This window comes from Vipera berus, assembly GCF_964194415.1.
Source record: "Vipera berus genome assembly, chromosome: Z".
Lineage (NCBI taxonomy): Eukaryota > Metazoa > Chordata > Lepidosauria > Squamata > Viperidae > Vipera > Vipera berus.
In genome coordinates, this window is record NC_138205.1 from 61,825,920 (window position 1) to 61,841,559 (window position 15,640).

Genomic DNA, 15,640 nt, shown 5'->3' on the forward strand with positions numbered 1-15,640 from the left:
GCTGGGGCTGGGGCTGGGTCTACGTGGGGTAGGGGCAGCCTGCTGAGGCCGTCGGCGTGACACATTTGGTGCCCCAGTTTGTATATTAACTGATAGGAATATGCTGCGAGGAACGTTGTCCATCGCAGCATCCTGGGAGACAGAATTTGGGGGGGTTGGCGGTCCCAGGTGAATAAGCCTAGCAAAGGCTTGTGGTCCGTGTAAATTATGAAGGGGCGGCCATAGAGGTAGTCATGAAATTTTTTTATGCCCGCCACGATTGCCAAGGCCTCCTTATCGATCTGGGCATAGTTCCTTTCCGTTTTGGAAAGGGTCCTTGAATAATAGGCCACCAGGGCTTGGGTCCCATCGCTATGTAAATGGCTCAAAACTGCTCCGATCCCGTATGGGGATGCGTCGCAGGCTATGCAGAGGGGTTTATTTTCTTGGTAGTGGGAAATGGTTGCGTTGCTGGACAGCATCTGTTTTAGTGATTTAAAACTGTTGTCGTGGGCTGCCGTCCACTGCCAGGCTGCCCCTTTATTGAGTAGCCTGTGGAGGGGTTCTGTGATGGTTGCTTTCCTGGGCAGGAAGGCATGGTAAAAATTCAAGAGCCCCAGGAAAGCCTGGAGCTCCATTTTGTTTTTTGGCGTTGGAGCGGCTCTGATGGCAAGGATTTTGGAGTTAGTGGGGTGAATTCCTTGCAAGTCAATTTTGTAGCCTAAGAATTCTGCGGATGGGACACCTATGGAACATTTTTCCCATTTGAGTTTTAACCCTGCTCTGCGGAATCTGGACAGTACTTCTTGCAGCCTGGCTGCCAAGGTGCTTTCGGATTCCCCTGCGATGAGCACGTCATCGAAATAGGGGCAGACCCCAGGGATCCCTTTCAGGGTTTTCTCCATGACTTCCTGGAAAATACCAGGAGCCACTGAAATTCCGAATTGAAGGCGGTTTACCTTAAAGGCGCCGCGGTGTGTGATGATAGTTTGGGCATCAGCTGTTTCTTGGGTGACAGGTAGTTGGAGGAACGCATGCGCCAGATCGAGTTTGGCAAATAGTGAGCCAGAGCCTATTTCTGACAGCACGTCCCTAACTGCGGGGACTGGATATGCATGGGGGTTCAATGCGCGGTTCAGGGTGGCTTTATAATCCGTGCAAATCCTCACGTCCCCATTTGGCTTGACTGGGGTTACGATGGGTGTTTCCCAGGTTCCCCCGTCTGTTGGTTCTGGGACCCCTAGGGTTACTAGGCGATCTAATTCGGCTTCTATTTTCTGTTTCAGGGCAAAGGGGACCCTCCTTGCTTTAATGCGGATGGGGCCGACCTCTGGTTTAAGTTTGAGGTCTATGGGGGGGCCAGTATATTTGCCAAGTGTCCCATCGAAAACATCTGCGAACATTTGGCATACATTTTCTAATGTTTGTGACTGGATGCGGTGGGTGCCCTCAAGGCAGATGCCCAGAGCCTCGAACCAATCTAGGCCGATGAGGCTGGCCCTGGGTCTGTCTGTAATCTGGACCGTAAGGTCCCCTTGGAACTTTTTAAATTCCACCCTCAGTTTGGCCTGTCCCTTTAATTGTATGGCAGCTCCCTGGAAATCAGCGAGTAATATTTTGGAGGGCTGAAGGGAAATGCGGCGTTTACTTTTAGAGCTGATTTTCCTGAGAGTGTCCCAGGACATTATTGAGACGGAGGACCCGGAGTCCACCTCCATCTCACAAGGGACCCCCTGGATCTTAACCCAGATTTTGTAAATGGTGGATGGCCAAGGTTTTTTGTTTGGCGAGGATGGATAACACTGAGGGCTGGGAGGTTTTATTGGCAGGGAGGGGAATTTCTGTCCTACCTGCCGGAATTTCCTCGAGCTCATGGAGGGTCTCCCGGTTCTGGCTGCGGCACGTGGAGCGAATATGCCCGGTCTTCCCGCATCTGTGGCATTTTGCATTTCTAAAACGGCAAGTAGCTCTGGCGTGGGCTCCGCCACAGCTGGCACATTTTGGCTTGGGCCCCAAAGTGATGGTTCTTTGGCTGGAAACACCTGGCTTGGTTGGTCTGCGGTTTCTTCCTTGGTCGGCGCTCATTTTGTTAAAACGAGAAATGATGTCGACGACACCGGTGCTGGCTTCCGGGGACTCGCTGTCAGGCTCCCAGGCCTGGTGGACTGACCTGGTGGGGCTGCCTCTGAGCACAGGGGAGCCCTCACGATGGCTGTCCTCGTAGGCCATGATTTCAAGTGTGAGTTCAGCGAGGTCCATTGTGGGCTTGGCCACCAATTTCCGCTGGAGCCATTCGTTGGAGAGACCGGCGATGATTTGGTCTCTAATGCGGTCCTCCAGGTCTGGGAATTGGCATCTGCAGGCGGCGTGACGCACCCCCGCAATGAAGGCTGTGGATGCTTCGCCCGGTTGCTGGCGACAGTGAGCGAAGTGGAGGCGGCAATATAATTTGGACCGTCAGGGCATAAAGTGCTTGCTGAGGCGGTCGGTCAGCTCAGCGTATGGAATGGTAGCGATGGGGTCCGGGCTGCAGAGCCCTACAGCGATGTCATAGACAGCAGGGCCACTGAGGCACAGTAGGGCTGTGGCTTTGTGGCGGTCCTCCATTATCTTATTGATGATGAGGTAGCCCTCGACTTGCCCCCAGTGTGACTCCCATCCCTCGGGATGCCGGACGTCGAACTCCCTGATGTGTCCTAAGTTTGCCATGGTGTGGGTCCACGGTGCTGTCCAAGCTGCAGAAGGGTTCCTTTGCCCTCAAAGCGACTTCAGCAGTGACTTATCAGCAGGAGGGATCGGAACTCCTTCAAGACGTGACTTAGCTCAAGAGGCAGCTCTGTAGTACCGGGATCCCACCTTCGTCGCCAGGTGAATTGTCTCACAAGGACGAGAGGGAGACCATAGGCAAAGTTCAGGCGTTTATTAAGTTCAGCTCCGGACAGCTGACAGGCAACACAAACCAGCTTTTATAGGGAACTGTCAAATGTAACAACCAATCAGTGAACCGTGCTTTCCCGCCGCTAGGGCAGCAGCCAATCGTCTTGCGACAGTCTGACAGCTCTGGGGCTGTTGTCGGCTGCTAGGGGAATCCTCTCAGCTGAGCGGCTGGCTCAGCTGGAGGACCTGATTGGGGACTACCGTGCTGACAGCTCTGGCAGCTGTCAGCTGGATCGGACTTAGCGCGTGCGTGCTTGCTCTCGGCAGTTCTTTTGACAGCTGTCACTGTCAATGGCTGCCTGCGGGTTTGCGCGCATGCGTTGTTTCTCCCGGCAGCCTTTTGACACCTGTCAACTGTCAACGGCTGCCGGGTTGGGGTTTCCCCAAGATGTTTGAAGGCTCCTGGGGGTTTGGTATGTATCATGAAGTATATGATATAGTTGCTATTACTAAAACATGGTGGGATGAAATTCATGACTGGAATGTATTGATGGAAGGATACAAACTATTCAAAAGCAAGAGACCTAACAAAAAAGGAGGTTGAGGAGCATTATATATAAAAGATTACTATATCTCTACAGAAATCCACAAAACCAAGGATGAAAACCTCCTAGAATCAATATGAGGCAATATAAAAGAAAAAAATGACATTGCTGTAGGTGTATACACTACAGGCAATCCAACCAAGCATAAGAAACAGATGAACGTTTTGCTAACAGTTAACAAATGTATGTAGGAACCATACCACAGTAGTAAAGGCAGACTTTAACTACCCTGATATCAACTGAAAGACAAGCTCTGCAGCAAGTGAAAGATCAAACATATTCCTAATCAACCTAGCTGACAACTTTGTTATCCAAAAGTTAGACAAACGAACCAGAGGAAAAGCTATATTGGACCTAATTCTTACTAATAGAGGACAAGTGATAGAGGGAGTTGTTGACAAAACCTTGGGTGAGAGTGACTACATCATATTGGAATTCAAACACAAGCCATAGAACATAATCCGCCCAGTGTCTTAAAGTTTAAAAGATCTGATTTTAACAAATTCAGAAAAAGCTTGAGAAAGATTCCTTGGATGAAAATCCTAAAGGGGAAAACAACTCAAGAAGCTTGGGAAACTCTGAAAAATATGATCATATAAGAACCCAGGCCAGCACACTACCACTGAAAAAGAAAACCAAGAAATCCAAGAAGAAACCTGCATGGTTGCACAAAGATATATCTGATAAACTGAAAGCCAAAAAGGAATGCATTATTATATGGAATAAAGCTTTTCTATGTCGTCATAAAGACAAATACTGAAAGGGTGTTGATTTTTAAAAAGAAATCCATGTTACAATTTATTGTTGCACATTTATCTTTTGAAACTTAAACTTGTGCCACTGAGACAAATGTTCTTTCAAATTGTAAGTCGTTCCTTTTCCCTCTTATTGAAAGAATTCTTTGGTTCGGTAGTTGTAACGATCTGTGACAAGGGTCCCCAATGGGGAAATTCTTTTGGCTGTCCATGTTCAGCTAAGTATCTGCAATTACAAAAAAAATATTTTACATGTGAATGTGAATTTCAAACTCAGTCATTCTCATTCATGTCAGTAGACAGTACACAGAATTTTTTGGATTACATAACACTACAGATCAAAACTAATATGATTTTAGAATATATTTTTTTTGGATTTAAAATTATTATTATTTAAAAGCATTATGTCAACTCTACAATGAACCAGGCTGCAATCATCCTGCTTGTTCTAGGTCAGAGGTGTCAAACTCAATTTAATTGAGGGCCGCATCAGCATTGTGGTTGCTCTCAGGGGGCCAGATGGATGTGGCTGGGATGGGCGTGGCCTACTGGGTGGGCGTGGCCAGCTCGACATCACTCGCTTCAGCGGTGCCTGGGCAGGATGGTGGCAGATCTGAGGGTCTCCGGCAGAGGATGAGACCGGGATGAGTGCCAGGACATGGTCCCTCCCACCTTCCCTTCTTCTGTTTCTTCCTTCCTTCCTTCCTGTTCCTTCCTTCCTCCCTCCCTTTTTCCCTCCCTCCCTCCCACTCTCCCTTCCTTCCTCCCTCTGTTCCTTCCTTCCTCACATCCTCCATTCCTTCCTTTCTCTGTTCCTTCCTTCCTTCCTTTTTTCCTCCCTCCCTTCCTCTGTTCCTTCCTTCCTCCCTTTTTCCCTCCCTCCCTTACTCCATTCCTTCCTCCCTCCCATCCTCCATTCCTTCCTCCCTGTTCCTTCCTTCTCTCCCTTTTTCCCTCCCTCCCACCCTCCATTCCTTCCTCCTCTCCTCCCTTCTTTCCTCCTACCCTCTGTTGCTCCATTCTGTTCTTTCTCCCTCCATTCCTCCCTCCCTCCCTCTGTTCCTTCCTTCAACTTCTCATCTTTTCCTTCCCCTGCACTCAGGAAGCAGTGATGGGAGGGGGAGAGATTGCCAGCACTAACATGCTGCTGCCAGACATTACTATACCATATGGGTGGGCAGGGGCAGTCCCATTGAAAGGGATGCCTCATGGCTGTGAGGCTAGAGCTGTTGGTGGGGGTGGGGTGTTGATCTACAACCTGGTTGTGTCCATCAAAGCCAGAATGCACTTAGCCTAAGATCCACTGGAACCAGCAAGGAGCTGCCCTGCCACCTCTGCCTCACCTCCCGGGTGTGTGCACAGGAGACAGCCAGTGCCAGCGTCCTGGTTGAAGTCAACCTGCAGGGCAAGGCAGCCAGCAGGGATGCCAGACTCCACTTGCACATGGACCCAGGGGCTGTGGTAGGGCTGCCCCATGGATTTAAGGCTGAGTGCGTTTTGGCTTGGATGGATGCAACCCAGTTGTAAATCCAGGCCAGTCCTTCGCTCTTTCCAAAGCAGGTCCCAGGCTGGACGGAACAACATATGGGGCTGGTTGCGGCCCGTGGGCCTTGTGTTTGACATGTCTGTTCTAGGTTACCACAAGAATAAGAGGGTGTGTGGAGGATTTTTGCTAGTCTAAATATTTCACTGTCTCATGGGAACCAAAGTCATTTCTGTTGGTTAGGTGGGGGGGCATGAACATTTGGTTAGAAAGCCCACCATAGCTGCATAGCAATGGGGAGGGAAGTTTAGCTTTGTTTTAGTGTTTCTCTTTGAAGGGGATTTCAGACTTGGTTTCACTTTTGACTGGGGAGAATAGCAACAGTGAAGATGAATATTCTACCAAAAATACTTTTTTGTTCCAAATCATACCTATAAAAATGGGGAAAAATTAAACAAATCAATATTGAAATGTATTTGGCAAGGAAAAAAAGCTAGAATAAAACTGAAAATGCTTCAAGAAGCAAAATAAAATGGAGGATTTGGATTGCCAGACTGCAGTTTATATTACCAAGCAACCATTCTAACATGGCTAAAAGAGTGGATAGCCCTTAGAGATAAAAGATTATTATACCTAAAGGGACACGACCTATAACTTGGATGGCATACCTTTTTGTGGTACGGGAAAAATAAAATTCACACATACTTTCAACAACACTACATAAGAAATGCACTTCTGCTAGAATGGGAAAAAATAAAAGCAAAAATTTATATGAAAATACCTGGATGGCTTTCAACAATGGAAACATTTGTTCACCCAAACTTAATAAACTGTGACAAAATTGTGACTTATAAAGACATTTTGAATAAAGAAGGAAAATTAAAACACAGACAAGAACTAGAACAGGGGTGTCAAACTGCCGGTCCACAGGCCAGATGCATCACATGGTAGCCACGCCCACCCCATTGCCAGCAATGGCAAAACAGTCCTGATACGTCGCATGATGTCACATGACATCACGAGTTTGACATGTCTGAACTAGAAGAACAGGGTATTAACTTATCATGGTGGCCATATTTGCAAATTCAAACGAGATATTAAAAAGATGTTAAAATATCTGGGTTTAATAAAGAACAGACAGAATTTGATAAGATATTAGTGACATCAGATGAAAAATTGATTAAGAAACTTTATAAATATATGCTAAGCTTAAAGATGGAAGAGGAAAAAGTTAAAGAAACAATGATAACATGGGTAAAGAACTTCGGACATAACAGAACTAGAAAAATGGCAAAATCTTTGGGAAAGAAATTTGAAAATAACAAAAGCGGTAGCATACAAAGAAAATTTATATAAAAATTATATAAAATGGCATTTAACACTTGTGAGATTAGCAAAAATGTCTAAAGATGTATCAAACAATTGTTGTAAATGTAAACAAAAAAGGTACTTATTTACCATCTTTAGTGGACATAGTCTAAAGCTAAAAAAATTTGGTTAAAGAAAACATACATGGTTAGAGAAAATGACAAAAAAACATATAGAGTTTAAGCCAGAATTATTTTTATTAGGTATAATTGTAGGTGATTATGAGAAAGAGTGTATTTAATTTTACATATATTAACTGCAGCAAGAATTGTATTTGTTCAATATTGGAAAAATGAAGAATTAACAAAAGAGGAAGTGTTAGTTTAAAAAATCTTAGAGTGTGCAGAAATGGATAGATTGACATTGATGATGAAAGCGAAAGAAGATTCAGTTTATTTCAGAACATGGAATAATTGGCTAAATAAACAAGGTAGAGAGAAAGGAACTTAATATGTATTAGTAAATTAGACATTGAAAGCCAAACAATATGTTGCTGATAAATATTTTAAGTACTGTGATTATTTTAAAAAACTAATAAAATGTATGTAAAAAAAGTGGTCGTCTGGTGAAGGATTATGTCTGGGAATTCTGAAGCAAATTCTGAGCGATTGCTGATCCATTACTTCAAGCAAGGGCTGAACTGTGACCTACTCCAAGCGTGCACCTACCAGGAAATTCCAAACTAATTCTGAGAGTGGTACAGCATGGCAGTGACCCTAGACATCGAGTTGGATTGACCCAAGAAGCCGGCAGTCACAGAGTCGAAGCTGAGACAAGAACCAAAGAAGCGCTTATTTGGTCAATGTCCCCAATCTGCCTCTGCAGTCAGCACTCCCAAACCACCTGCTAGAGCTCCCATAAAGTGCTTCAGATGTGATCAGCAACGTCACTGAGCCACTGAGCTTGGCTCCTGATCCCCAAATCAAGAATGCACCCATACCAGCTGCCAAGTCGAAGAAACCACCATGAGCTGGACAAGAGAAATCTAACTGGGCCCAACAAGAACAAGCTGTCAAAATCTTCTCTTCATCCTGGGGAGAAGAAAAAGCTCCAACTGACTATCTGCCCCTTCCGTCACCTTATGAGAGCAATGAGGATGGTGAAGATGATCCAGTAGTAAGTCGATCCATCCCATCTTTCACTATTCCCTCCAAAATTATAGTGCCAAATACAGGGGTCCAGACTGACTTAGATGTTCTAATCGACTCAGGCTGCACTAGGTGCCTAACAAACCTCCCTACAGTACTTAAACTGGGAATTCATGCCAAACTGTTGCCCCTAGCAATGAAGTTTGAACACGCAGATGAGTTCCTTATCAGAGATTCCCCTGTGATGCACCTAATCAAGCTGTTACATTTGGAGATGCAATAATATCGGGAGAGCATTCGCTTTGTGGTGTTCCTTAACGTGAAAGAGATTGTGATTCTGTAGTCTTGGCATAACTAGATAAGTGGCAACCAAGCATCTGGTGAGAGAATGGTGGGAGAACTCTGAGATTGGTGACAGGACCTTTCCCACCCACCGACCTTAGTGAAATAAAGGGGGCTGCTGCAGTTGAAAGCCAGGGGGAACCCTTTGAGACACTAAAGGCCACTGTAGAATGAATACCAGAGATCCAACTTATTCCCAGTGAATATCGTGATTTGGCAGAGGGTTTTAGCAAGAAGGAATGTGACACACTTCTTCCTCACCAAACCACCAATTGTGTATTTAAAATTCTACCAAGTGCCAAACTCTCAAAGCTCAAGGTGTATTCTATGTTGCCTAGAGAGTGTGGACTGAGGCACTAAAAACTCATAGAAAATTGTCCCCTAAACAAATACTGTAAGGTGGGTGCAGTATTTCAACTGTTTTAATTTCACCCTCAAATGCTTCACTGATGGGAAAAACCTCCTAGCAGATGCTCTGTCTAGAATGCCCCAATATAAAAGCCTCCAGGAGGAAATTATTAATTCCATAATTTCTCTACCACAATCAGCCTTTCAGGCAACCAAGAGAGGGAAAATGCAGAGAAAATCTGACAAGCCCAATAGTTAACTAACTCAAAAACTCAAAGAGGAACTAAAAACAGACCCCTGGTTCAGATACAATAGATTGCTATTGACTTTTCAAGATGGACTAGCCAGGAAGGGTTCAAAACTATACCTTATGGCATCCCTCAGAATTCAAGCCCTTCAACAGAGTCATAATGCAAAACCAGATGGTTATTTTGGTTTTCTAAAAACTTTGCATTTGGTGTGGTAGCAATTTTGGTGGCCAGGCATGACAAAAGACATTGAAAGTTATGTGCAAAGCTGTGCTACCTGTGCAGCTATGAAAAAGTGCCCTGGAAAACCTCCTGGTCTATTGCAACAAGTGGCTGATCTTTCCTAACCCTGGGAGGAGATAGCCATGGATTTTATTGTGGAATTACCCTAGAGCAGAGGAAGTACAGTGATCTGGACTGTCATTGATCTTTTTTTCAAAGTAAGCTCATTTCATCACTTGTTCATTACTCCCATCTGCCCAAAAGCAAGCCAGGTTATTTTAAAAACAGATATATTGGCTCTAGGGAGCACCGAAAAGGATTATATCAGATAGCAGGGTTCAGTTTACTGCAAAATTCTGGAGGGAGTTTATAAAACCCAGGGGCTTTCATCTGCTTTTCATCAAAGTATGAATGGATCAGCTGAACATACAAATGCAATGGTGGAACACTACCTCAGATGCTATGTTAATTATCAACAGACTAATTGGACAGACCTTCTGCCTTTCACCAAAGTGATATACAAGACTTTCTTAGGGACCGGTTACAAACAGTGAGGGTCGGGTCTGCTTTGTCCACCTCCCTAAAGCTTTGCACTGGCACACTACAAGGCTGTGTGCTTAGCCCCTACCTGTACTCTTTTATACACATATGATTGTGTATCATCTGACCCATCTACTGCGATAATTAAGTTCGCAGCTGATACTACCATGGTGGGTCTTATTACAGGTGGGGATGAGACAGCATACAGGGCGGAGGTACAAAAACTATCCATATGGTGTAGTAACAACAACTTGCACCTAAACATCGGCAAGACGAAAGAGATGGTGTTAGACTTCTGGAGAAAAAAGGAGGAACCTGCCCCACTTTACATCAGGGAGGACTGTGTGAAGAGAGTTTCCTCCTTTAAATTTCTGGGAGTCTACCTTTGTGAAGATCTGACCTGGAAAGTTAACACAACCCAGGTGGCTAGAAAGGCCCAACAGAGGCTTCACTTTCTTAGGGTCTTGTGGAAGAACAGGGTAGAACAACGGCTAATGACCCTCTTTTACCGGTCTACTATAGAGAGCGTCCTCTCATATGGTATTGTGGTTTGGTATGCTGGTCTGACAGCCGCGGACAGGAAAGTATTACAGAGGGTAGTGAGCACAGCACAAGACATTGTGGGCTGTCCCCTGACACCACTGGATGACATCGCCAGGGCTCGTTGCCTTGGAAGAGTGAGGAAAATTCTCAGGGATGACTCACACCCTGGACAGTATCTCTTTACTCTCTTACCATCGGGTAGGAGATATAGAAGTATACAGTAGCCAGCTGTACCAACAGGCCGAAAAACAGCTTTTATCCGTGGGCTGTTAGGCTTTTGAATGGGATATAATCTCTGTGAACCTATGCAGAATTGACTTGGGAGGCCGGTGTGTGGTGTAGTTGGTTCACATGGTGTGGTAGGATGGAGGGTTTGTTGTCACTGTGTGTTGGGGGGTGGGAGCACGGAGGGAGGCTCAGCTAATCTCAATGTACACATGTTGTACTTTGACAATAAAGGATTATTATTATTATTATTATTATTATTATTATTATTATTATTATTATTATTATTATTATTATATACAAGAACACTGTACACAATAGCACTGGACTTACTCCATTCAAAATAGCTACTGGTCAGGAGTTTGTCCTATGCCCAAATACCCCCAAGAACCTCCTGGTTCACCGACCTTAGAGTAGTGGGTGACATTTTTTCAAACTGTTTGGGCAAATGTAAAAAAAGCTTTAGCCCAAGTTACTAAGACATATAAAGAACAGGCTGATAAGAACCGATCTCCCCAGAAGCCATTTCATGTGGGGGAGAAGGTTTATCTTTCCACCAAGTATCAAGGACTAAAATTACCAAGTAGGAAATTGGGACCTAGGTTTCTTGGTCCTTTCCCCATAGTCAGAATTATAAATCCTGTCACAGTTCAGTTAAAACTCCCACAGCTATTAGGGAAGCTTCACCCTGTGTTCCTTTGCAGCTGGTTAAAACTAGTCACAGAGTCATCCTTAAGGCCAATCCCTAAGAAATTGCCTGGTCCTGTTTTAGTAGAGGAAGAAACTCATTATGAGATAAAACTCATTCTTGACTCTAAATTACATAAGGGAAAATTACAATATTTGGTACAATGGAAAGATTACTCCTTGTCAGAAGGTACCTGGGTGAAACATATTGATGTGAAGGCAGACAGGTTAGTAAAAAAAAAACATCCTAAGAAGCCCAGGGGGAATTCCTAACCTGCACTTTTGTTTCCTTTACAGGACTAGCTTTCTTCTTAAGAGGGTCTGACTGTCAACTCTACAATGAACCAGGGTGCAGCCAACTTGCTTATTCTAGGTTGCCACAAGAATGGGATGGAGTGTGGAAGATTTCTGCTAGTTTAAATATTTCACTGTCCCATGGGAACCAAGGTCATTTCTGTTGGAGGGGCATGAACATTTGGATAAAAAGCCTGCCAAACTATTCTACTGGGAAAACATAGCTGATTGCATAGCAATAGGGTGGGAAGTTTAACTTTGTAATAGTGTTTCTCTTTGAAGGGGATTTCAGACCATGCTGATACTATGTAACCAATAAACATGTTCTTTGAGGATGTTTCTAGTCTCAGAGTTCCGATTTGTTTGGTCTTGCCTATTGGAACCATGACACATTATACACACTCTACAGGATATAATTGCATTAGTATGTTATTACTATGGTATAAATATAAATGGTAATGGTAAAGGTAAAGGTTCCCCCGCACATGTGTGCTAGTCGTTTCCGACTCTAGGGGCCGGTGCTCATCTCCGTTTCAAAGCCGAAGAGCCAGCGCTTGTCCGAGGACATCTCCGTGGTCATGTGGCCGGCATGACTAGACGCCAAAGGCGCACGGAACGCTGTTACCTTCCCACCGTAGTGGTCCCTATTTTTCTACTTGCATTTTTACGTGCTTTCGAACTGCTAGGTTGGCAGAAGCTGGGACGAGTAACAGGCGCTCACTCTGTTACGCGGCACTCGGGATTCGACCCGCCAAACTGCCGACCTTCTGATCGACAAGCTCAGCGTCCTAACCCACTGAGCCACCGCGTCCCTATAAATGGTAATACAATATACTAATTATATTTGGTGTATGTGGTGGGTTGGGAGACATAAGAAATAAATAAATATACACTATCCACATAGTTTGTATATCATATATATACAAATATGGATATTATATGCTAATATTCATTAGCTTGATCTAAAAACATACCTTTCCTCCAATCTTGTGGTTTCTATACCATAGCACTCTTACTAGAAAACAGTGCTTATATAAAGACTATTGCTTTTTGACAAAGGAATTTATGTCTAATCTGAGATTGATTATCTCCAGTAAAACCATTGTTAAAACCAATGTTACCCTCAAATGTAATTATTCTTTTTTTCTTTTAAACAATTTGATAAATCTATGAAAAAAATGAAGTGTTTCCTGGGAAATCTTCAATTTGTAAGGCTTGTTTACCATAGCAAATAAAGACATTATAAGATATGATGTCATTTCATTTAAAATTATATGTGACTTTTGTGGGAACCAGAAAAACTAGTTAATAGAGTTAAGAAAAATAAGCTAACTGAAAAAGATGTGAATGCAATCTTTGGGGAAAGGGATAACTGAAAATGTTATTGGAGTTGAAGTATAAAATAAAGACCTTAAAGGTATTTTTTCAAAGAGCAACTGGATTTTGTTTTTCCTTGAGGAAGATGTTTTGCTCCTCATCCAAGAAGCTTCTTCAGTTCTGAAGTTCAGTCAAAACAAAGTCTAGTTGACTTTTGAAAAAGCACTTTTGACACAATCATGACCTGGATGACTAAGAATCTACATAGATGTATAAAATAAAGGTTTGAGGTCAAAAAATACTTTCTGAATAACAGTTGCACCTTCCAAATAATAACTTCTTTTTTGTAATTATGGAGACTTTAAAACATAAAGTTTGGCATCCATATGCCTACTTTTGAAGGGAGAAAGAACAATGTTTCCCTAGAATAATATTACTTAGCATACCTATTCTTAATATATTGTAGTTTATTCTGTTCAAACTTCAAAATATGTAAATACTGATCAAAAGGAAATTCTGCATTGAAATCTATGGGCAGATTAGGATTTCTAGTGAAGGGTAAAAGTTATATGGATGTTTTTGTGTAAAAAAAGCTAAAAAAAATAAGTGATGCAACTTTCTCTAACCCCAGAAGTTATTTAGAAGAGAGATAAAGACACTGCATACAACATTGTAGCATGGCATAGGTACTTTTGTGCTCAGTATTCCACCCCAAATTTTAAATGGAATGCAGGAATCCTGGAGCAAACTGCTTCTGAATACTCATTTACAACTGTTATGAGATTTGACTCCCTTTTTTTTGCTAAACCACAGCAATATAATTTTAATATTTAATTTTTCTTTGATGAAATAATCATAATTAGGATTTTCTTTATAATTCATCTGAGCAAATTAAATAATGTGCCTTAGACTTACCCATACATTCGTGAAATTATTGATGGCAATGTTGGTGGAAGATTAGAATTTACTGGTTGGATGGCTGGCCAATGAACCTTGCCAGTATATCCAAGGGTGTTTGGAGAGCTAAAAGGAAAAGTTAAAGGAAGGAATTGATTAAATGGGCACAAGCTTGGAATAATTATTTCCTGATAGCTGTAATTAAGCCAAAGGTGGTGGCATATGTTTTTACTTGTGAGAAAGGGATGTGGAAGAAAGTAAAACATTAGAGTATGACAATTATATTGACAATACAGTACAAAAACTGGAACAGATGAAAAGTAGTTATAAAATGGCACTATCAAATACATTGTCTGTTGGTAGACTTATTCACATTGCTAGCTAGTGAAAAAAAACTGAAAAAAGACATTTCTACATCACCTCTCTCTCAAAGCAAATGATAGAAAATTAATTCCAGATTCATTAAAAATTAGTCGCTTTATAGATCAATCAAACCATTTATACAACATTTATAAGCTAAAAAAAGGCCAGTATACCCACATTGAACAAATTTAATCATATGCTCTCAATACAAATATATTGCAGGAAATAGGCTGTTCTTTTATATAGCTGAAAGGGTCTTAATTTGGGAGGGGATATACACACAAATACATATACATAGTTTTTCATAGTTTTCCATCAAGTCTTGTGGATAGAGCACTGTAGCTCAAAGAACAGAAGAAGATCCATGAAACATGAAATTCCATTATACCTTGCATTATCCAGTAATATTGCAAAATTAACTTACTCTTAATAAATGTTTAAGATTGGGAACTTATGAATCTCGTTACACATTGCAAAGAATTTTATTTGTAAACTGGTCTGACCTTTATAGCATGCAAAGGCAGAGTTGATGTCAGAATCCAGTTATATTTCATTTCTATCTATCTTCTCTGATTTAAAACCAATCATTACTATCTCCTGGATTCTGTCATACTACTAAAGGGGAGGGGGTATGCATGGGGGTTTTACTACTTTCACTTCCTTTATTTACTACAAAGTAACCTTTTCTTGATTCATTTCGGGTCTGCTAACCATAACAATGTGGCCATCTGCCTTTCATTCTATGCCCCTCTGAAACTCTCCTCTTTACCGACAGTGAGGGAAAAAGGGAGGAGGAAAGAAGGGAGTCTGGGTAATAAGAGGATTGAATGATCGTGCCGATGGAGCCGGATTGATGTTATTTTTCCTGAAGTTAACACCTAGAAATCTGCTGGTTTGAATCGCCCAGAAGAACTGCGGGATGGGGGGCTGTTTGGGAACACTTTAAAACATTGAGTGGTGGGGGAATCCCTCAGATCCTGTCTAGCATGCCTATAGTCAATTTCTCTTAATAAAAATTCCTGTTGGAAGAGACCATTTCCAAGAGTTCTGTTTTCTTATGATGTAGATTGAAGTAGGTCCTTACATTAGACAGGATCTGCAATAATAGTCAACCTGGAAGGGAGAACCTTGCCGGGGGACTTTGCAAAAAATACAATGTCAGACAAAGAGGCAGGGAAGGGAGAAACTCTCACAGAGAGGGAGCTGTTTCCCCAACCAAAAACCTGCCAGCTGTTGGGATCTGAAATGTCATACTCTTCAGGAGAAGAGGTGGTGGAGATGCCTATTTGCCCATGATGACCGCTTTAGGGTTTCCCCTTTGACTTGGACAACAGGGTCAGTGGATATGGCTTGGTTGGGCTTCTCGTGTTGACTCGTCCCCTGGTCAGACCCTGCGGCTGGATTGTCCTGAATGTCCTGAGGTGGTTGTTGTCTGTGCTGACCCAGTCTCTCCAGGAAC

The 15,640-nt window shown here is 42.9% G+C and overlaps 1 protein-coding gene across 1 annotated transcript in view; it reads right to left on the bottom strand.

The window, feature by feature from the left end:
* Positions 1 to 4,318: 4,318 nt before the first annotated feature.
* The window catches only part of SPMIP7 (sperm microtubule inner protein 7), a gene marked incomplete at both ends in the record, with an annotated part of 97,081 nt that continues 85,759 nt past the window's right edge, over positions 4,319 to 15,640 (bottom strand). The window contains 2 exons of the mRNA XM_081346215.1: positions 4,319 to 4,442; positions 13,837 to 13,944. Of these exons, the coding sequence (XP_081202341.1) occupies positions 4,319 to 4,442; positions 13,837 to 13,944 (232 nt within the window). The remainder of the gene's footprint in view (positions 4,443 to 13,836; positions 13,945 to 15,640) is intronic.